The sequence below is a fragment of the Castor canadensis genome, chromosome 5 (genome assembly GCF_047511655.1).
Source record: "Castor canadensis chromosome 5, mCasCan1.hap1v2, whole genome shotgun sequence".
Classification (NCBI taxonomy): domain Eukaryota; kingdom Metazoa; phylum Chordata; class Mammalia; order Rodentia; family Castoridae; genus Castor; species Castor canadensis.
This window is the reverse complement of record NC_133390.1, coordinates 74399718-74423189: the sequence shown is the minus strand read 5'-3', so window position 1 is coordinate 74423189 and position 23472 is coordinate 74399718. Positions and strand designations below refer to the sequence as shown.

General features: G+C 47.0%; 1 protein-coding gene across 1 annotated transcript; it reads right to left on the bottom strand.

Annotated features, from left to right (window-relative positions):
* Positions 1-507: 507 nt before the first annotated feature.
* Positions 508-22480, bottom strand: Nrros (negative regulator of reactive oxygen species). The gene is made up of 3 exons (XM_020176477.2): positions 22282-22480; positions 7423-7543; positions 508-2739 (listed from the first exon to the last, which is right to left on the bottom strand). The coding sequence occupies exons 2-3, from the start codon at positions 7528-7530 to the stop codon at positions 769-771; spliced, it is 2079 nt and encodes a 692-aa protein (XP_020032066.1). The 5' UTR covers positions 7531-7543; positions 22282-22480; the 3' UTR covers positions 508-768.
* Positions 22481-23472: the final 992 nt, after the last annotated feature.

Here is a 23472-nt window from a genome sequence, read left to right as displayed (position 1 = left end):
GGGGTCTAGTGGTTAGATGCTGAACACAGGCTGAGAAGTTGGTGGTGCTTTTGGTGAAGAGTAGGAGGGCAGCAGTTAGCAGACTTCACTCCTCTGCATTCCTCAGAACAAGCACTGTGCCTGGGGTTTGGTTTGCTAAATGGATCAACTTAGGACCTGGTTATTGTTCTTCTAGCTTTTCTATGGAAGGATCCTGTCGGTTTGCCAGAGACTCCAGACATGAATCCAGGGCACTGGGAGAAGGCCTTGCCACAGGCCCTTTCTCACTGTGGTGGCAATACAGCCAACACCAGAGGCGAGAGTTCTCATCTCCAGCCGTGCCTGGAAATTCCCAGGGCACTGATTCCTGCCCTCCCTAGGCCATGATCTTAGGGCTGTGTTTGCTGTAGTGTAACCCTGGATTGATACCTTTTCTCCTCCACAGACATCACCAAAGGCAGGTCACTGAAAAGTAATCTAAGGAAAACCATTAAAGAACATTAGAAAAAGAATAAACACAAGCTGCAATTGATTTATAAAATATTTGTGAGAAGTACCTTTTATTTTCACAGAATATGAAATAATAAATATTTTTCCAGGATGATGAGACTGACTCATAAGGGCAGAGGGAGGAAGGACTTGAAGGCTTTGACTGAGGAATGGAAACATTTGAAATTTTCATTTAACCCTCAACCCATCAGTCTTGGCCTTGATACAGATCTTAAAGTCTAGCAGAGCACATGCCCTTCTATGCACAGGCCCAGTGTCTAACCTTGACACAAAGCCAGGTCAGTAGATGGAGGACCAATGGCAGCGACTCTTGATCACTTGAAACAGAGGCTTCTTAAAAGTGAGGAAGATGATGGCGCATGCCACCAGCAGGGTGAGGCAGCTGGGGAGAATGAGAACGAGGTAGAACAGGCCCATGTCCACCTGCTCCCATTTACAGTCCTGAAGCACGCCTCCAGGCAGCTCCATCACACGAATGACCTTGGTGGAGAGATTGCAAGTGACCATGGCCAAGTCTGCAATGGTCTTTAGATGCTCCAGGGCCCCCCACCCCTCCACTCCGCAGCAGTCGTATGGATTCTGGCTGAGGTAGACGGTCCACAAGCTCCTGAGGAGCTGCTCGGTCACGGCCCTTTGGGGAAGGGCTGTGAGAGAGTTTCTGCGGAGATCCAGAGTCCGCAGGGCCAGGCTGCCCCCAAACCTTGGGAAGCTGGTCAAGGAATTTCCCGACAGATCCAAGTGCCTCAGGTTCCCAAACCCAGAGAAGTCCAGCTCCATGAAGTTGGAACTGAGGCCCACATTTCTGAGAGACAAGACTTGTAATGTGGGGGCAATGTCCTGCAGAGGGGAGATGCTCCCATTCAGAACCCCCCAGTTGCCAGACAGGTCTAAGTGAGTGAGGGAGGTACCCTGGAACGGGCAGTCCTGTAATGTCCTCAGTCCACAGCCCTCCAGAAAGAGGCTCTTCAGAGATGCCATGTTCCTGAAATCCACACAGCTGGGAGGACCGGCCCCATCTAAGGGAGCTGGCTGGGGACAGAGCGAGAGCTGATTGTGACTCATGTCAACTGTAGTGATGTTACTGGCATTGGCAAAAAGGCCAGTGGGAACACCCAGGAGCTGGTTGGAACTCAGGTTAAACAGGCGGAGGCCCCGCAAGCAGCCAGTGAGGCCTGGGGCCAGGCGTAGCTCTGACAGCTGGTTGTGGCTCAGGTCCAGCTCAGTAAGTGCTCCAGAGGGCTCGTGCTCCTGGATGTGGAGCATCCTCAGGCAATTCTGGTTGAGGTTGAGGTGGGAGAGGGAGGGCATTTTCTTTAGGAAGCCATCTGGCAAGTACTGGAACTGGTTCTGGCTCATGTCCAGGGAGCGGAGAGCTGACAGGTCACTAGAGGCAAACTCTTCCCACAGGTTGACCGTGGTGATGTTGGTCACGTTGCCGTCCACAAGGAGAAACTGGGCCACCATATCCTGTGAGGACGAGGTGTTGTACAGGTCCCTGTAGAAGCCCATGTTGTTGTCCTGTAGCAGGAGCGTGTGCAATTTACTGCACTGGGGCAGGAGGGGGAAAAACAGCAGCTGGTTGTGAGACAGATCCAGCATCTCCAGCTCAAAGGCCACCTCTTCCCTGGCCGCTAGGAACCACTCTAAGATGTTGTAGCTGACATTGAGGAACCGCAGCTGGGTGAGGCTGAAGTCCACAATGCAGGGGAGGTTGTTGTAGGCCAGGTTAAGGTGTCTCAGCTCAGTCAAGCCAACAAAAGCACCACCCTCAATCTCAAAGATGTAGTTCCTCTGCAAATCCAGCTCCCTGAGGTGCTCCAGGCCCTCAAAGATGGAGTCATCCAGCCTCATGAGGGTGTTCCTTGCCAGGGACACGGCCTCCAGAGAAGACAGGTTCTGGAGCATAAGTGCCACCATGTCCTCCGTCAGGGAGTTTCCTGACAAGTCCAGCTTCTGCAGCCCCGGCAGGGCGTGGAGAGCTGCTGCTGTCTCCTTGTAGTTCTCAGACAGGCAGTTGTCAGCTAGGCCCAGGTTGCGCAGGTGGCCTTGCTCCCGGAAGGCGTGGCGGCCAATGCGCTCCAGGTGGCAGCTGTGCAGGCTGAGGCTCTCCAGGAGGGGGTAAGGCTGGAGGGAATGATTCCACAGGGTCTTGAGAGGGTTGGTGTCCAGGATGAGTGTCCAGGAATGGGAGGGGAGGTTGTCTGGCACCGATGCAAGATTCTGTCCTTGGCAGTCAGCAACTCTACCCAGCTAGATCGAAAAATACACAGGTCAGTGGGAGGACACCTTTGAGGCAGAGGCGTGTGCACAGAAACATGGTTCATTTTTGGACTGTCTTTGTAACCTCTTGAAATGGCTCTAGAGATCATTGTTAATTATTTTTATTAGATTGATGCTGGGAACTAAACCCAGAGCTCTACCACTGAGCCCTAGAGATCATAATTTTAATATAGGATAGGAAAGGTTCTTTACCTTCATATTTAAAGTCAGCTAGGAAATAAAGGAAACGCAAATTAAAACCACGCTAAGATTCCACCTCACCCCTGTTAGAATAGCCATCATCAGCAACACCATCAACAACAGGTGATGGCGAGGATGCGGGCAAAAAGGAACCCTTTTACACTGCTGGTGGGAATGTAAACTAGTACAACCACTCTGGAAAAAAAATTTGGAGGCTACTTAAAAAGCTAAACATCGATCTACCATTTGATCCAGTAATACCACTCTTGGGGATATACCCAAAAGACTGTCACACAGGTTACTCCAGAGGCACCCACACACCCATGTTTATTGCGGCACTATTCACAATAGCCAAGTTATGGAAACAGCCAAGATGCCCCACCACTGAGGAATGGATTAAGAAAATGTGGTATCTATACACAATGGAATTTTATGCAGCCATGAAGAAGAACGAAATGTTATCATTCGCTGGTAAATGGATGGAATTGGAGAACATCATTCTGAGTGAGGTTAGCCTGGCCCAAAAGACCAAAAATCGTATGTTCTCCCTCATATGTGGACATTAGATCAAGGGCAAACACAACAAGGGGATTGGACTTTGAGCACATGTTAAAAGCGGGAGCACACAAGTGAGAGGTGAGGATAGGTAAGACACCTAAAAAATTAGCTAGCATTTGTTGCCCTCAACGCAGAGAAACTAAAGCAGATACCTTAAAAGCAACTGAGGCCAATAGGAAAAGGGGACCAGGAACTAGAGAAAAGGTCAGATCAAAAAGAATTAACCTAGAAGATAACACACATGCACAGGAAATCAATGTGAGTCAACTCCCTGTATAGCTATCCTTATCTCAACCAGCAAAAACCCTTGTTCCTTCCTATTATTGCTTATACTCTCTCTACAACAAAATTAGAAATAAGGGCAAAATAGTTTCTGCTGGGTATTGAGGGGGTTGGGGGGAGCGGGAGGGGGGGAGTGGGTGGTAAGGGAGGGGGTGGGGGCAGGGGGGAGAAATGACCCAAGCCTTGTATGCACATATGAATAATAAAATAAAAAATAAATAAATAAATAAAATAAAGTCAGCTAGGAGCTGAATTCCTATCTCACTTATTAAACAGAGCAGTAGAGAAGATCTGAACACCTGGTAGCAACTGTGCATGCAACTTGATTTTTAGGTCTGAGGATGGAAGGCCAGGTGGTACTTGGATTTGAACTTCACCTCTACCATTTATTTCCTCTGTGATCTTGGGCAAATAATTTAGCCCAAGGTTGCTATTTCTTCTGAAAAAAAAATGGAGGAAAAAATAGTGCCTCCTTTGTGAGATTATAACAGTGGCTGCTTGTGAACAGCATAGCCTAGGGCCTGGTGCACAAGCAGTGCTTGTCAACATTCCCCAGTGCATTGGCATCGCTATGACATAATGTCTGTGGCTCTAATAAAGCCATTGCAAAACAGAGGGCAGCACTGCTGTGTCTTCACTTCACTTAGATCAATTTGCCTGGGAGGCTCCCCTACATTCTGCATTGCTAAATATCACAGCGTAAAAGGGCTTCTGAGCTCATTAGCACCCAAGTCATATAGAGAATTGAAGTGGGTCTCAAGGGCAAAGGTGAAGAATCCGTGGCAATCCTGAGTGGAACCAAGAGCCCAGAACTCCAAATGCCCAACTCTGCTTTTCCTGAGTGCTGTTCTGCTCTGATTGCCTTGTGTAAGGAGGGAGGAGGGATGGGCGGCCCCTGCTTTACTGCAAATCACACAGCAAGGCTACTTTATCTCAGTCTTGCAGTTTGCAAAAACTAGCAGAAACAATGAGCTATAAGATGTCAGTTATGTGTCCAGGGAAAATGTTTTAAGTGATGAGAACAGCAACATCATTCCTTTCTACAGATTGGTCAGAAATCGCCTAAAATCATGGCCAAATCCCTAAAGGGAAATGGAACAGGGGAGAAAAGCACCAAGTTTGAGCCTCGTCTCTGCTGCTTACTAGCTTGGGACCCTGGGCAAGAAAATACTAACCTCTTGGAGCCTCAAATTCTTTATCTGACTATTAAAATAAAACATTCTAATCACTAAAAATCGATGCTCTACTGAAATGTACCAAACTAAATTCTTTAGTAATCTGAGCCTCTCCCTTGGACAAATGCCTATAACCTTTTAATACCTCTCCTTCTGGCTCTTTTCTAAAGATATTTACCTAGCTTAAAAACATGAGAGCATACTCTACAAGGTATTCAGTAATCTACATTTTCCCCTTCAAGGACATCTGACAGATATGTGTTGGCAGTAAAAATACATTTGATCACATTCTTTTTAGGAACTGTGTTGGTTCACTGCTGGGATAGCACAGTGGCTAAAAGCAAGGGTTCTAATGCCACTTCACCTTGGCCCCTGGCTTTGTTTTCTTTTTTCTCTCTTTTTTTTTTTTTGGAGCTAGGGCTCCAACTCCAGACCTCAGGCAGGCTGAGCACACACTCTACTGCTGAGTGGCATGCCAGCCATTGGCTCTGTTTCTGTCCAGTAGCTGGTCTTGAATGCTTATCTAGCCACACAGCCTCATTGCCCTGCCTGCAAGATGGAAATTATACCTGGACTTTTCCCAAACATTTTTTTTTTGAGGATTGAGTGTGATTGCTTACATAAAACACATTTCTTACGTTTAGTAAACGTTAGTGACAATTATTAGCATGATATCCTTAGTAAATGTCAGCTATAATTATTAGCATGATCTAATTAATTAATCTCCCCACCGTTGAGCATCTGAGTTGTTTTTAATTTCAGAATGGACATTAGAGTGACATTTTCAGGTTCTTTCTACATCTCTACTCCTCCTGACACCCTAAAAAAAGATCTTTGAGGTTTTGATTGGGATTGCATTACCATTATGGATTACTTTTGGGGAGAACTGACACTTTTAGAAAATTGAACCTCCCCATTCAGAGACAGGTGTATTTCTTTATCTGAGTAAGTGGTGGTGCTCCCTCTGAGAGAACCCAATGGAAATTGTCGTAGCTAGGGGTTTTCCTCAAACTGCAAAAGACGCTGTTCTGCCACAGTTGCTCTAGTCAAAAGGGTCAGAGCTCAGCAATTCCCTGGGGACCTCCTAAAGTGCTGCAAAGGACCACATGGCCATCGGAGCCCCAGAAACCCTTACCGTGCCCACTTTATTTTAACATCAAACGGCTAATGAAATGGGGACATCGGAGGCCACCTGGACTATCAGATTCTTGGCCCTCACGTCATAAAGAGCCACAGGAAATCCACTCTTCGAGCTCACAGATAACTAGTTGAGTCCCTACTCCTGCCCACCAGGCCAGAAGGGTCAGCAAGACAATCTAGCCTGAACCCTGAAAGGTGGACAAAGAATTCATGCTTTATTCCTTCTTTTTCCTGTGCTAACTAACTCTAGAATAGCAACTGTGAAGTTAACCTTTTATTGCCTCTGAAGGAAGCGGTGGAGTCAAAGGTAGTAGAGGTTAAATTCTGGTTTTTTTTTTTTTTTACACTGAATCAAACATAGGGCCTTGCACATGCTAGGCAAAGGTTCTACTACTGAGCTACATCCTCAGCTTGTTTTTTGTTTTTTGTTTTTTGAGACAGTCTCAAGGCTCAAGTCTCAAGGCTGGCCTTGAACTCTTGATTCTCTTGCTTCAGCCTCCTGAGTTCTGGGATTACAGGAATGTGCCACTATGCCTTGCTTTGAAAATAATAATATTAGACCAGGCACAGTAGCTTTTACCTGTATTCCCAGCTACTTAGGAGTGGAGACTGGAAGGACTGCGTTTTTGAAACCAGCCCAGGGGGTAAAAGTTAGTAAGGCTCCCATCTCAACCAACAAGCTGGTGTGTGGTATGTGCCTGTAGGCCCAGCCACTGGGAGGTATAGATAGGAGGATGGTGTCTGAGGCCGGTCCAGGCAAAAACACGAGACCTTATCTGGAAAAAAACCAAACAAACTGAAACAAAAAGGACTGGAGGTGTGACTCAATTGATATAGTGCCTGCCTAGCAAGCAGGAAGCCCTGAGTTCAAACCCTGACACCACCAAATAATAGTAATAATAATAATAACGATAATGATTGTGAAAATAGATAAAACACATGGCACTCCCTACCTACTAAGCATTTTCATGAGAGCTTTACCCAGATGAACTCATTTAATCATTGTAACAACCCAGAGCTGTGGTGCTATTGGTAGGTGTTATTATTATTACCTCCCTATTTTACAGGAGGCTGACCTAAGTCTGTCTCTGGGGCCTCCTGTGTTTGTCAGGTATGAAAAGGGTGGGGTAGGGGCTGCCTGGCCTTTCCCAGACCTCATCTTGAAGACCTGTGGCTAAAGAGCTCTATGCAGGTAGCATGGGGTCAGGCAGGTACGCTCACCTTGCCCTCCTTGATTGACAATCCCTCAGCCTTCCAAAGAGACCAAACCTTGCAGGTCAGGAGCAACAGACAAGTCAGGGTTTGAGGGGAGACTCACCAACTTGCAGCCCCCTTGGGAAGTGGCTGCGGCCGTCCCACTTCCGTTCCTCCATGCCACGGTCAAGAAGTGAAAACCCAGGCAAAGCCAGAGGGGCAGGAACTCCATCTCAAGTGCAGCACTGTGGACAGATGGTGAGGAAGAAGAAAGTAAGACAGGAACACTCCAGAATTCTGCTTGCCTTGGGTGGAAGAAGCCGGTTCCTAGTTCTATCTGGTTTTTAGAGACCCACAGCTACATGAAGGTGGAAACCCACAGTTACTCAAATACCTCAAGTTCATTAACACTTTCAACCTTTCACTGAAACCATCGACAAGAACTCATTTTCATTTTCCCTATGCCATTTGATGGACAGTGGCTGAACTGTGAAACTCTGAAGACTGCAGCACAAGAAAAGCAAAGGATTACATAGCCAGAGCTCAAGTCACCGGGAGTTTCCCATGCTTTGTAATTGTGTGAGTTTTCCTCCCTGCAGCTCAAAATGCCTGGTACATTGTACAGCTCAAGAAATATGGACTGAATGAACAACTGAAAGGTGTACTGGGGTTATTAGCCTCTGGTTTCCTAGAGTTATCAATTATCTTACTGACATGAGGCTTCTAGAAAACCTTAGATCTCATTGGTTAGCTCATTTGAATATAGTCCATTGTAAAAAGGATTTTGGTATTTTGCCTGAATCACAAAAAAACTTGAGGGGAAAATAAAAGAGCAATCTTCAGATGTAACAAAGACATTGAGAAAATGTGGTTAGCAGCTCTCTTGCCTGGCCAGAACAACAGTCATGGGAAGGCCTATAAGTATGCACATGCCAACAGAATTGGCCAAGTAAGAAGAACCCTAAGGGAAACAGATAATTACAGCCTCTTCAAGTTTCCACACTGCAGGCAGGTGTGGTGGTACACAACTATAATCCCAGCTACTCAGGAGGCCAAGGCAGGAGGATCACAAATTCAAGACCAGCCTTGGTGAAAGTTATTGAGACTCCATCTCAAAAATAAAATACAAATACAAGGACTAGGGGTATAGTTTACGTAGTAGAGTACTTGCCTACTGCATTCATGAGGCCTGTGTAAGAGTAGCCCCCAGTCTTTCTCCCTGAGCTCCAGAATGAAAACCCAGGTAATAGCTCTCCTTGAAGGTGCTGTTGCATCTTCTGCCTTCCTGTTGAGAGAGTTGACAGCCCGGTGGCATCCCCTCCCAGCTCTGCACTCCTTAGAGAGGGAGGTGAGTTCCAGGCTCAGCATTTCACCTGCTCAGTCTTTCCATGACACCCGCAGGGGGACCACAGGTCAGCTACTCAGACTCCTGGGCCAGCAGCACCATACTAACTTGAACCTCCTCACCTATCCCATGCCACTCCCAGAACTTTCGGCTGACACACCTGCAGCCTCCTCTTTCCCTTTTTTCAAGTACATTTACCCATCCTGAAGGGCAATGTTAACTCCTGGACAGATTTGAATGCTCATGTGTGAAGACAGACTAATAGAAAAGCTAAGTGCTACTCAAGAGATAGGAGTGTGGTCTGAGACCAGCCTGGGCAAAAGCACAAGACCCTATCTGAAGAAGCAAAAAGCAAAAAGGGCTGGTGGAATGGATCAAGCAGTAGAGCGCCTGCCTGCCTAGCAAGTACGAGGCCCCGAGTTCAAACTCAGGACTAAAAAAAAAAGTGATGTGAAACCAGGTTAATCAGCCTTCACTTCAGACCTGGTCAGTTCTCCTCACCTCAGACACAACCTCCAATTCAGAATTCATCAGCTCTTGCCTGATGCTGGGAACCCCCTCCCACACCCTCTTTCCGCTTCTGCACCTGTGCAGGAATTACGACCTCATGGCTGGCACAGGGCACAGATGGCAAATGCAGAGACATGGGCTTCTGTTCTCAGTGTCCTCCCAGTATGTCCCCTCTCCACCCCTAAAACCTCAGGACCAGCTTCCCGCCTTGAGAAAAAGTTGCCAGATTCATCCAATGACAATCACCATTTGAGTGTCAGTCACAGACTTTCACTAAAACTTGTGTGGCTTGAGTTCGAATTTCACTGTTCATCATGCATTTTATCAAGAAGAGATGGGGACATTGTGGACATACTCCCTCCCTTCCTCTCCACCTCCCATCAGGCGTGGACTAGAACAGAATATTAAACACTGAATCCATGTGTCCAGGGCAGCTCAGAAGAACAACTCTTCAGATTGCAACGCTACATCAGCCTGGTGTCACACCTAAGAGTGCAAATTTAATTTCTGGGTCACTGAGAATTTTGCAATTTTTTTTTTTTGGTGGGACTGGGGTTTTGAACTCAGGGCTTTGCTTATGCAAAGCAGGCACTCTACTGCTTGAGCCATGCCTCCAGCCCATTTTTCTCTGTTATTGTAGAGATGGGGGGGGTCTCTCAAACTGTTTGCCCAGGCTGGCCTGGAACTACAACCCTCCCAATCTCAGCCTCCCAAGTAGCTAGGATTACAGGCCTGAGCAACAGTGCCCGAATGAATTTTGCAAATTTTAAACATATCCTCTCTTTCCTCCCAAACTAGCCAACCAGCTCAGAAACGATCTCCCCATGACTCCTGAACAACAACTTTTGGCTCCAAGTAGCAGAATGTCATGGGAAGATTATGGAATTTGGAATTTGACAGGTCAGAGTTTAAATTCTAGTGCCATAACTTGTTGTTTGCCCTTGATCAATTTATATAAGGTCTTCAATACAGCTAATCCTCCTATAAAGTGAGAATAATAATAACTATCCACAAAGGTTCATGAGAATCACAGTACAATACATGTGAAAAGTGTTTTGTTAATTGTGAAATAGTTAATAACATAATTATCATTTCTTTATTCCCATATTCTCAATTAAATAATGGAATTGTTGCTTGTAAACTCCAAACTCCAAAAAGCTGGTGGAATGGTTTTTATTCTTACATATAGCCTCCAAGATAATTCAATAGCAAAACAGAAAAAAGACTGAATAATTTGGCTGGAAGGAAGACTCCTCTCATTAAATGTGGGAAAGATTTGTGGGGAGGCTGGATTAAAAATTCTATATTAGTAATCCAGAATAAAACTGATCACCGGGGCAGATCATTTTGCTGGCTGAGAGCAGTGGGTCCTCAGAGCCATGGTTTCTCCCTCCCCTGCTCTGCTTTGTGTGACAGAGGCTGGCTTCTGAAGGTGTTTTCCAGACTCTGGCGTCAGTTGGCCTCCAGTGGGTTTGGTCATCAGGAGGCGCTGCTGGGAGCAGAGGGTTGGGGCCCTTCTCTCCTTCCCGCTCTGGCTTGGACGAGACATCTGTGAGCTTCTCCTGATGACCCCGTGGCTCTGGAACTGCCATCCTGTCCTTCCATCCTCCCCCACTTAGGGCAGTCAAGCTTCCTTAATTTCTAGCCCCTGGGTTGACTGTTGCCTGTTTGTTGTCTCCACCTTCTCCATCATCTGTTGCTAGCTCCTGCATTAAATTCCCTGATTTTTGTTTTTCTCCCCCCTGGTACTGGGGCTTGGCCCACAACTTGAGCCACTCCACCTGCCCTTTTATGTGATGAGTTTTATCAAGATAGGGTCTCGAAAACTATTTGTTCAGACTGGCTTTGAACCGTGATCCTCCTGTTCACTGCCTCCTGAGTAGCCAGGATTACAGGTGTGAGCCATTGGTGCCTAGCAAATTCCCCGTTTTAAATCATCTGAGTGGTTTCTGTTTCCTGGTTGGACCCTGACTGATCCAAGGATGTGAGTGAGAATGCAGCAGAATTAAATAAAAAGCTACACACTCCTGTAATCAGGAGGCCGAGGCAGAAGCATTGAGAGTTTGAGTTCAGCTCGGGCAACACAGTGAGACCCTGTTTCAAAATAAAAAATCAAAAGAGCTGGAGATGTAGCTCAGTGGTAAAGTACTTGCATAACATGTGCAAAGTCTTGGGTCCACACACACACACACCCCAGTGCTGAGGAAAAAAATGTATATAATGACTAGAAAGAATTAAAACACTCAAAATAGGCCAGGCACAGTGGAACATACCTGTAATCCTAGCTACTTTGAAGGCAGAAATTGGGAGAATCATTGTTTGAGGCCAGCACAGGCAAAAAATTAGCAAGATCCCATCTCAACCAACAAGCTGGCATGGTGATGCATTAACTATAATCTCAGATATGTGGAATGCATAGGTAGGAGGACTCAAGTCCAAGGCCAGCCCCAGGCAAAAACTGGAGGCTCTATCTACAAAATAACTAAAGCAAAATAGGCCTGGAGACATGCGTACATGGTCAGGTGGTACAGTGCCTGCCTAGCAAGCGCAAGGTCTGGAGTTCAAACCCCAGTACCATTTATAAAAAGAAAAAAAAAAGACTTCAAAAATAGTAGGTTAAGAAACACTCAACTGTGTGACAGCAGAAAACCTCAGTGTCACGGGCACTGCAAAGTCCAGGACAAACAGCTTGGGTACCAAATCTCATTAGCAAATCCCATGAGCCCCTCCTGTGAGCACAGGATTGCTTCCCTCCTCCTCTCCAACTGTCACTACTTCAGCAGCAGCTGGGGCAAGACTGTGACCTCTTTGCTCACGGAGCTACCAGCAAGCGTTATACATATATTACCACAGAATTTTGAGGAGAATTTTCTCCCTAAAATAATCAGCTGCAAAAGCTTCGAAGCAAGGCCGTGTGGAGAAAGCTGGCAGCCATCAGAGGCATTTTGTATGAAAGGCAATTTACAGAGTGCTCTAGGGAGGGAATCTCCAGAAGCAGGGTGTGCCCAAGTGCAAGGTCAAGGTGTGAGCACACCATAGGCAGATCTAGATAGAGGGCTGCCTTTGTGAAAGCGGAAAACAGCACAGCACATGGGATTTTGAGGGAATAAAGGACAGCCCAGCCTGTGACCACTTCAAACAATTCCTACTACCAAGAAGTAAAGACTGGTGTGACCTCAACCTTCCCCACAGTTCAAAGTGACACATACCAAAGTGAGGCCACCTCAGAGTGTGGTGCCTTAAGAACAGAGCCCTGTCACTTTCAGCTAAGTTCAAGTGTAGAAACGCAGAGCACCATTCTGGCAGCAAAATACGTGTGCCCCCGATCCAGTCATGGGGGAGCTCCCAACAGATCCGGGTTGTTGATGTCCTGGGAGTCTGGACTCTTCAAAAGAAGCAAGGTCCTGAGAAACAGAAGGCTGTGAGGGGGCAGGGCGGTGGCATCCGTTCTAGATCAGAGGTCACTAAGATGCATCATGACCAAGCACAACGTGTGGACTCTGAGAGGAATGGGATTTTGAAAACAGCTCTGATAGCAAAATTTGAGATGACTGGAAATTCTAAGTGTGCTTCTGTGGTGATAGTGTCAGATTATTCTGCTAGCGTGGCTGGGTAAGAAAGTGCCCGTGTTCCTAGGAAGTGTGCGTGGCAGTATGGAAGGGTAAGTTCAAATGGCTTGATAAACTTAAACAATACTACCCGGTGGGCAATTTAGCAATGTATTTTCTTTTAACTTTTCCGTAAATTTGAAAAATTTCAAAATAAAATAAATGAGGAATGTGAGGTAAATGTTAGAATTCCTAGAAGGGCAGGCAAAATTATGGTAGCCTTTTGTCCCAAGATGTCCAGGAGTTTCTATAAACCTTTTTCAATATTCTTGTCAGGAAGTTGCTCATGAACACTGGTTAAAGTTAAAAATGCATGTGCCACAAGCAGTAAAGAGCCTGTTTTGCAAGCAAGAAGCCCTGAGTTCAAACCCCAGTCCAACCCAAAACAAACAGACATAGCAAAAATCCTAAGAATTCTCACATTGTGGCATTCAGGCTAGAGCTCCCAGACAAGGTCTTATCCCTGTGAGGAACACCAAGGTGTTAGTTCAGAAAATGATTAATGCACTAACATACCCCCACTGTCTGGGGCCATTGCTCTGTCCACAGCACCCACAGGCCCTCCAGAGGGGCAGCCCTCGGGAGAATCACATGAGCTCACCACCCCTCCACCATCACCAAGCTGCCAGAACCTCAGGGTGGCCAATCCTCTCAGCTGCCAGCAGAGAGACAGGGAGAAAATGAGGTCGATAGCCCTGTACAGTGGCTGCCAGGCACGGAGAGGTGAGATGAGTGCTTTAGGGACTGCGCCACGAGGAAGCAGGTGCCACAAGGTAGATGACAATGCAGAGCAACAGAAAAGATTGAGATAGCCAACAGGGGCAGAGCCGCAGGGATGGGAAGAATGGAACCAGGGTGGACTGTGGAGGCTGAGAGAGCGGAGAGAAGTGCTCTCAACACAGTCTGTTGGTTTGCCCAGCTCTGATGGCTCCACACAGGGCCAAGTCCATTTCCAACTTCATGCTTTCCCTTGGCAACCACCCCTCTCCAAGAGCTGGCTCAAATGTTGCATCTTAGCAACAAAAAGAACCCAACTAAAACAGGACCTGGGCTCTTTAAAAAACTTAAATGCAATGGACTGAACTTCGAAATACACAGTATTTCAAAAAAGTTACTAATTTCACAAAGGTGAAAATAGCAAAATGTGCAGTGGAGAAACCAGCTGAAATGATCAAATTACTGTAAAGGCATTACTGGGGCACTTTTAAATATTTTCAATTTTGAATATTTTAGCGGAACAAGCTTTGAATACAGACTGTAGATGATAAAATAATAGTGTTTGAACCAATGTTAACTTTTTCAGACTTTTTTTTTTAACTTTTTTTTTTTTTTGGTGTACTGGGGATTGGACCCAGGATCTTATGCATGATAAGCGAGTGCTCTACCACAAAACCATGCCCTCAGCCTTTTGCTTTTATTTTTTGTTAAGACAGGGCCTTACTACCTTGAGTACAGCCTTGAGGCTGACCTTGAACTCACTACCCCCTTGTCTCTCTCCTGTGTAGCTAGAATTACAGATGGGAACCACGACACCCACCTAAGTTTTCAGACTTTTGATCACTGTACTGGGTTTACACAAGAAACTGTCCTTGTTCTTAGAAAGTACACATTGAAAAAAAATGATACATACACATTCCACATATACACATACATACTGACAGGGACTTTCTGGAGATGTTTACAGGCTCTGTCACACACATACATGAGAGAGAGAGAGAACACATTTGACACAAAGCGTTAGTAAGTGTTGAGTGTGAGAACCAGGTGTGGTGATATACACCTATAATCTCAGCTACATTGGAGGTGGAGATAAGAAGATCGAAGTTCCAGGCCAGTCTGGGCAAAAGCTCGAGACCCTACATTAAAAATAACTAAAAGGGTTGGAGGCATGACTCAAGTGGTAAAGTGCCTGTCTGGGAAGCAAGGGCCCTGGGTTCAAACCCAGTACCATCAAAAAATATATAGTTGAATCTAAATGAAGAATTTATAGAAACCCTTTGCAACTTTTCTGTAAGCTTGAAATTTTGTTTAAAAAAAAAAACTATAGTTGGTGGAGTGGCTCAAGTGGTCAAGCACTCTGAGTTCAAGTCCCACACCTCAAAAAAAAAAAAAACTTACAAAGCTACAAACTTTTAAAAAGTGCATTAAAATACTAACTAGATTCATGTAATATGGAAAAAATGACTTCAATATCAGACCAATCATCACATTAAAAAAGAATCTGCATAAAATTAGTGTTTATTTTTGTATAAAACTAATTTTATTGGTAAGATTTTTCTTGAAGGAATGATATCTTAGCAAACTGTGTTTATTGCTTATGGTATAACCTGGTAAAGGGAAGAAGAAAGAGAGGGACAGAGGGAGGAAGATAGCTGGAGGGACATTTTTGCCCAACATTTGATTTAGTATTAAAACTATTCATTTTTTAGCTGGGCATTGGTGGCTCACACCTGTAATCCTAGCTACTCAGGAAGCAGAGATCAGGAGGATCGTGGTTCAAAGCCAGCCCGGATAAAGAGGTCCACAAGACCTTACCTTGAAAAAAAACCTTCACAAAAATAGGGCTGGTGGAGTGGCTCAAGGTGTAGGCCCTGAGTTCAAACCCCAGTACTGCAAAAAACAAACAAACAAAAAAACCCTTAATTTTTTGATAAGTGGGATTAGGATTACTTTGAAAGCTAGCTATGAAATCTTTTTAAACTTTTTAAATGGTACCATAAGGTCCCTTTCCCTAAAAATAAGCCACAATATGTACTTTCAATTCTTTGCGAAATAATTCATGTACCTTAAGGTGAATTATATTTTAAAGTGTACATTTCAGTGGTTTTTAGTAGGTCGAAGTCATGCAACTAACAGTATTATTTAATTCCAGAACATTCGCACTGCCCCTCAAAGAAACCCTATTTTATTAGCCAGGCCCATGTTTGTATTTTTGCTTTTTTGTATTTTTTAATTTTCCAACAATCAACTTCAAATATTGTATTAAGACAAGTTGTAAAAGAATAGAATAAATCTGTTATAACTTAAAAATTAAAATATATGTCATAATCAGAGTGGCATTTATCACTGAAATGGAGAATTTCTGATAGATACTTAGGAATGAAATTATTGAGAGTGCACATAAAATGATTACACGTGAGGTTAGTGGAACGAAGTAACATTGATGATTAAAGTAAGTTTTATGTGGACATCACTTTTCTGTTTCAGGGTTAAGAGGGATTTAGATTTGGGGTGGCACGTTTGTAGCCCAGCCCTTGGCTAGAAGTGGGAAAGGAAGAGTTCAGGCTAAGGGGACAGGTGGAAAAGTACGTACCCTACTCTGCCATTGGGCCTCAATTTCCCCCAAGAAAATGGGAAATAATAGTGCTGGTGTTGCAGGTTGTTACTACATTGAGAAGTTTGAAAGCAGTATTCAGGACTGTGGGCATTGGCTCAAGTAATACAGTACCTGCCTAACAAGCACAAACCCTAAATTCTACTCCCAATACCATACACACACACATACACACACACACACACCCTTTGGAGGTGAGAACACTCAGGACAGTGAGATGGAATGGTGTGACAGAGTGGCCCAGGGAAGCTGTGCCATGGTTCCCAAGATAAAAATCTTGGGTTCCCTCTCTGAGCCTTGAACTCCTGGCCAGGCAGGCTCTGTCCCAGCTTGTGAGGGACAGTTTGCCTGGGGATGGTTCAGGCCCATTCTGTGCCTGGACAGGGTCACAGCAGCTCCTCCTCTTCCCCTGGGCTTTTCCTACTGTGACTCCAGTGTGAGGAACCCGGCTCAAGCACGACCTGCTCAATTTCATTCCCACAAATGATTCCCCTGGACCCAGCTCACTCTGTCCCATCCCAGGGTCACAGGCTACACCTGTCCATAGATCTTCACAAATGCAAATCTGCTCCTGCTGCAAGCTAGCACCTTGCTCTTGCACGTCTCTTTGTGGCTGGTGATGGGTCCCTGGTGTCACCCTTGTGTATGAGAAACCCACATCATCTCTGCAGATAGCCCCAACCCATAATGCTTAGCATCTCAGTTCTTTTCAGAATCACTTCTGAGAGTGAAGACCTGCTTCCAGCCTTCTCTGTAAGAGGAAGCAGGTGAGACCTGGGTAGAGGAAGGGACCTCGGACCAGAGTGAGACACCTGGACCACCACTCCATTGGTGGCCATGGGTGACAATAAACCTCCCTTTCGGACTGTCAAGACTGGATGAGAGAATGTGTGTGAAAAAGCTTCATCCACGGGAATTTCAAGTGCGGAGGACAAGGGACTCCCACTGATTCCTCCAAGGCCTGCAGCAGTGTCCCCATCTTCCCCCTCGGGGCACACCTGTCCTGTAGTGAGGCCGGGTACTGTCACAATCAAAAGGGGTAGCTTAACTCTGGACAAACGGGGAACTAATGGTAGAGTTGCCATTCAAACACGTCTGTGAGTTCTGCAGCTCAACCTCAATACCACAAGCCCCAGCCGCTCTGGATACTTGCCATCCTTGACTGTCACACATTTCACATTTCCTCGTGGGAAAGACTCTTCCTCTGGTCTGCTTCCCCTAACTAACTCCTAGCTATCCTTCAAGACCCACCGCAGTGTCACCCTCCTCATCAGAGCCTAATAGTTCAGTTGCGCCCATATAATATGATAATATGGGATAGGTGCTCATAGTTCCTATCAACATTTTTAATTATTAAATTTTTATGCTTATGAAAAGGAATGGGAGATGTTACTAGGTGTTATTGGTAACTTAACTTTTCCCCAACATTTTGTTATGAAAAAATTTTAACCTTCAGTCAAATTGAAAAAAAACTGAACAGTGATCACTGATCTACCCACCACCTAGGTTCTCATGTTAACATTTCACAGCATTTATTGTTTTATGATAAAATCTATCCATCTATCCATTCTTCTAGCCATTCTTCAATTTACCTTATTTTTTTGTTACATTTAAAAATAGATTTTAAGTCAGGAGTGGTGATTTCATTTATTATTTGCAACAATTTTATTTTTATCTTTTTATTGTGGTAAGATATACATACAATTTACACTTTAGCTCTTGTTTGTTTGTTCAAGACAGGGTCTCCCTATGTATCCTGAGCTGGCCTCGAACTCTCCATCCTCCTGCCTCAACCTCCTGAGTGCTGGGATTATACGCATGTACCATCAAGCCCAGCTCACTTTAACTTTTTTTGTATGTGTGTGTGGAACTGGGGCTTGAGCTCAGGGCTTTGCCCTTGCAAAGCAGGCACTCCCATTGCTTGAGCCACACTGCAGTTCATTTTGCTCTAGTTATTTTAGAGAAGGAGTCTCTTGAACTATCTGCTCGGGCTGGCCTCGAACTATAATCCTCCTGATCTCAGCCTCTCAAGTAGCTAGGATTGCAGGCGTGAGCCACACTGCCATGCTCGGCTCACTTTAACTCTTTTGAATGTACAGTTCAGCGACATCAAGGACATTCACACTGTCATGCAATCATCACCACCAGGGCTCTCCAGAACTCTCCATCATCCCAAGTTGACACTCTGTCTAATAAAGAACAATTCCCCATTCTCCCCTCTCTAGCCCCTGGCAGCCACTGCTCTTCTCTATGAATTCTAAATCACATATAAGAGGAATTGTGTAATACTTTTGTGTCTCTTATTTCACTTAATGTTGTCAAGGTTCATCCCTGTTATCACATGCAGCAGAATTTCACTCCTGTTTAAAGTTGGATGTGGTGTGCACCACTTTGCGTTTTTCTGTCATCAGGGGATGGACATGTAGGCTGTTCCCACCTTTGCCTTGTGACTAATGCTGCTACATTTGAACATGGGTCCTTGCATGATAAGCAAGGAAATAAAAAAAAAATTTCCATTTTACAGAATAAGAAATCCAGCATGCAAGCTGGGGGCGTGGCTCAGGACAGAGCACCAGTATTGCCAAGAATTAAAAAAAAAAAAAAAAAGAAATCCAAGACTCAAAAAGGTCAAAATGAATTGCTCAGTAGTCCCAAAACTCAGGAGGCAGAGGCAGGAGGATCATGAGTTCAAGGCCAGCCTTGGATACTCTGGTCATCTAGATTATACACAAAGCCAGAACTGGTAGGAGGTGTTGGCTGTGTGCCTGTCTGGGAGGTGCAGGTATATGTGATACACAGGTATGTATTTACTGGTAAACAGCTACCCTGTGAGCCCCCACCCTGATGCCTGGCTCCTTACTCAGGACTCCTGGGGGCTCACTATGATCCAGCAGCCAAGGAGGTGACACCTGCCTGATCCACAGGCCTTGTTCCTAATCACAGTGTCCATTCTGATCAGTGCCCTGACACTGTCTTTGGTGTGCTGAACAGCAGCCCTGTGTGGGTCGCGGGGCCATGGTCTTCTGTGGGGATGAGGGAAACTGAGTCTCTGTTAGAGGTGATGCTGAAGGAGCTGGGGAGCTTAGAAAAACCTGGGGATTTGGAAAGAAATAAGAAGCCAGGACAATACAGAAGTCTCAGGGACTTGATGAAGGGCCCCATCACCCAGTGCAATAGAAAGGCCAGTGGAGGAGTCCTGGAAGGGAGAAGGTCTCAGGGTGCCACAGGGAAACCATTAACATGCCTGAAGCCCAAGGATGGGTCCCAGGACCAGGCAGGGAAAGGCCACTCACCACTGACCTGTAGGCTGAGGGACTCAGGCTTGACTTTAAGGGGAGACAAGGAAAGGCAGAGAGAGTGGACCTGCCTCAGATGTAGGTCTGGCTACACAAGAGCCAGAGTGGCAAGATAAGTCCCAAGCACTGTGTCTGAGGAAACAGCCCCTCTGGCTCTTCTCTTTCTTGGAGGTGGTACAGAAAGTCCCTCAGGGCACAAGCTCTGGGCAGAACTCCTAACTTTGGTAACTTGTGGGGCTGGAGCTGGAGGAGGGGCTCATGACCTGAGGGCTTTGTGCCTCACTGAGCCCATCGCTCATCCCATTCTTGCTCCTCATGCCCACCTCACTGGGAGAGCCAGGACAGAGCTCCACTTCCTCCTTTATTCCCCACACACTGAGTCTGAAGTCACTCACGCATTACAATGAGAAAAGGCACATGTGGCTTGAAAATCAGTTGGTTTTACCTACCCACATTCTCCTTCTGGTAATACCTCCTCAATTCCCCTTTGGGGAAACCACTCCCTTCCTTTCTCTCCTTTTTGTTTTAATTTTTAATTATGGTCAAATATCCATTACAAAACATTTATCATCTCCACCATTTTTAAGAGTGAAATTCAGTAGGATTGAGTATACGTCATTGCTGTGTAAGCAACCCCCTTCCTACCTAACAAGTCCAGTGTTTTGGGTTTAAGCCCAATTCCTAGCTCCAGGGTGGCGCTTATGAATAAGGCTGGACCTGTGACAGCATTCAGCTTCCCCGTCACAGTGATTGTCTCATAATGGTCACATCATAGAAGCTGATCACGTGAGAATCAACCCAAGGATAGTTGCCAGAACCAACTGGAAGCAGCCTCTCTTCCCGTCTCAGATGCCAAACTGGCAGGCATGAGCTTGGAGCCATCGGTCACCTTTGCAGCAACTCCAGGGCCTGCCGGATACAGAAACCTACTTGGAGCTGAAAAAGGGAGTCGGGGATTCCTGGTGATGCTTTTTTAAGACCTGAGACCTGGAGTCACACCTGAAGCAATTGCCTATAGACTTTTCAGTTGCATGAAACCTAATCCTCCTTTTGTGGGGAAGCCAGTTTGGGTTGAGTTTTTGTAATCTGCAACTACACAAATCCTATCCTGGGCTGCAGATGTCATTCATCAATAAAGTGCTGGTTTAGCACGCACAGGGCCCTGGGTCTGATCCCCAGCACCAATAATAAATAAATAAAATTATCCTGTCTAACAGACCCCTGAACTCAGGTTTCTAGTAGCAGGTGAGGCTGTGTAAGAGCCAAGCCCCAGTGCTCTTTGTCTTTTCCTCCCCTCACCTATCCCAGAGCCCTCCACAAATGCACAAATTTGTTTAGCAATGGTGTTGAGAAGAATGGATGGGGGAAGTGAATATAATAAATTCTACCAAGGGCAAAAAAATTATAAAAACTTGTCATTGATGTGCAGTGATACCAGGATGAGCGGGTACCTGTGACTCCATCACAGAGGGGCAGGTGTGGAGAAGGAGGTGCTTTTCAGTCATGGTTGAGCCCTCCCCCTCCCACCGTGTGTGGCTCTTCTGTGGATCTGAGCCATGCCAGGCGCCTGTCCACCAGAGAGTCTACCCTGGTGGGGGGCATGCTGCAGAGACAGCAGCTTGTGAACAGAGAGGCAGTCAATGCATCCCTCCCACCCACCCCCAGACACCACCACTGTCTGGCTCTTGGATGACAGTTTAGGGACAATGCAATGGAGTCTATAAGGTTTTCATGAAATTCCTGGAGGGCACCCATCACCTTCTCAGTGAAACTGAGTTTTTGGTTTTGTGTGTAACCGAAGGGCAGGTGTTGAGGTTTCCCCCGGACCCCACGGTTCTTCAACCCCTCTAGAGGCTCTTGGGCCCACGTGTACAAACCTGTGGGGGGGAGGGAGGCATGAGAAAAAGAAGTCTCCAAGCTAGAAAGCCCACAGACTCCCCAGACCAGGCGCACCGTGCACCTGGCGACTGGTAGGTGAAAGGCGCCCAGCTCCATAAACTCTGAGCATTCCCAGGTCCACAGTCCTAACGGGCTGCTCTCTCTGCAGTGGGGTCTCCCACTCTCCCTGGAAGCCCCACAGGATTCAGCCTATCCAGCCGCCCATCTCAGAGCCCAGTCTCGACCGCCTGGCATCCCAGCCACGACAGGGCACATGGTCACCTTCTCTGGGGGCAACCTGGTGCCCACAACCCGTCTGAAAGCAGCACTTCTTCCTGTCCAGCCCTGGGTGCCTACGGGGACACACAGAGCCCTGGAACGCAGCTCACATGGCGAGGCCATGAGGACTTCAAAAGCACCTGACTCTAAAGTCTCCCTCTGACACTTTGTAACTGGGGATCCCAACAACGGAACCCCAGTGAATCCAAACCGCCCTCCGCCCATGCTCTGGAGGAAGGGGCTTCACAGGTCTTCTCAGCTGCATCCCAGGAACACACATATCTGACACTAAGACCGGTAACTGTGTGCCGCTGTAAACTAGATCAGGCTGTGAAATGGTGGTTCTGGGTCCATGTTGTACACATGCTGAATCTTCACATAACTGTCACATTACTTCCAGTCACCCAGCCCAGAGAGGGAGCATATTGTTCCCATTTTGCAGATGAGAAAACTGAGGCTGGGATAGTCGCTGACCTGCCCACAACCTTCCCGCAGGGCCAGGAATCAAGCCCACGGCTGATTCTGAAGGCCCACTTGCTTCCACTCCATCTCACTATCTTCTCCACCTCTAAGAGTCCCTGGGGGGAGGGATGTCCACCCCCCCCCAAAGCGGCAGCCACAAGCCCCGCACTGGCAGCCACAGCTTCCCCGGGACCCCCGAGCTCCCTCCCACCCAGCCCGGCTCCAGCTGCGGCGGCGGTGCCCCGCGGGAGCCCACGCGGGAAATACTCACGGCTCCCACGGGCCCAGGCGGCTCCGCGGGGCGCATCGTCTCCAGGGCCCCGGCCTCCTCGAGAGCAGCCAACGCGGGCCGCGCTGCCTCCTCGCTCTGGGGCATCAGATTATTTTAGCACTTGCGGAAGGAACGGACGGAAACTGAAGTCACATGGAGAGCGAGGGCTCAGCGACTCAGCACGGGGCGGGCGGCTCGCAGCAGGCATCGGAGAGGGAACTGCGAGCGAGCGAGCGAGCGACCGTGGGCGCGGGGGCGGGAGGCCGCGGGGTCCCTGCGGGCAGCAGCAGGAGGTGGGGATGCCGCTGACCTCCCAGCCGCGCCCCGCTCCGTGTGTGGGGAGGGGAGGCCGCTGCGGGCCTGGCCCCGGGAGGTCTGCTGACCAGGGCCCAAGCTGGGGCCGGCTGGGGAGGGGGCAGCGCACGTGCTTCCAACTGAAATTGAAAGGGGGCTGGGCGGGGGTCCACAGTCCGGAAGGGTCACCCACGCGCTGGGCCCCTTGATCAATTCGGCTGGGTCTTGTCAGTTATTGCTTAGGGACCCAGTACTGTGCTAAAACAAATAAATAAATAAGCGAAACTTACATTGAGCTTTTTGGTTATAGACAGCATGAGTTGGTTTGTTCTGTGTTGTTTTTAAATCTGATATACACAAAGTTTCCTGCTAGCTCTTACCAAGATTCAAAAGAACAGTGTAAGTTCATAGTACAGCTATCAAGACAGATGCCGTGGGTAAAACCTGTAATCCCAGTGCTGGGAGGCTGAGGCAGGAGGATCATGAGTTCGTCATCAGCCCCGGCTACATAGCTAGCTCCTGTCTCAAATAGTAATGATGATGATGATAATGACAAAGCCATCATAAAAGGTTGCCAGGACCGTGCTGTGAGCTCCACATGCCTCATCCCACAGTTTCTGTATTCCAGGAGTGGCCCCTCTCGGGGGAGAAGGCCACATAGCCTCACTGCCCTCTGCCTGCTGAGTGATGAGGACAGGCTTCACAGGACGTTCTCCAGATCTGTTCTGTTTCCCATCAGCTCTGGGGAGGTCCCTGCAGGGTTGGGTCACCTGTCTCACAGCCTGGTGATCTGTGATGCTGAATAGCATTGCTATCCTTAACACGTCCATCTAAGAAAACAGGAGCAAGTCCTTCCCTCCTGCTCCGACATCCAGCAGTTGTCTCTGCTTTCTAAAA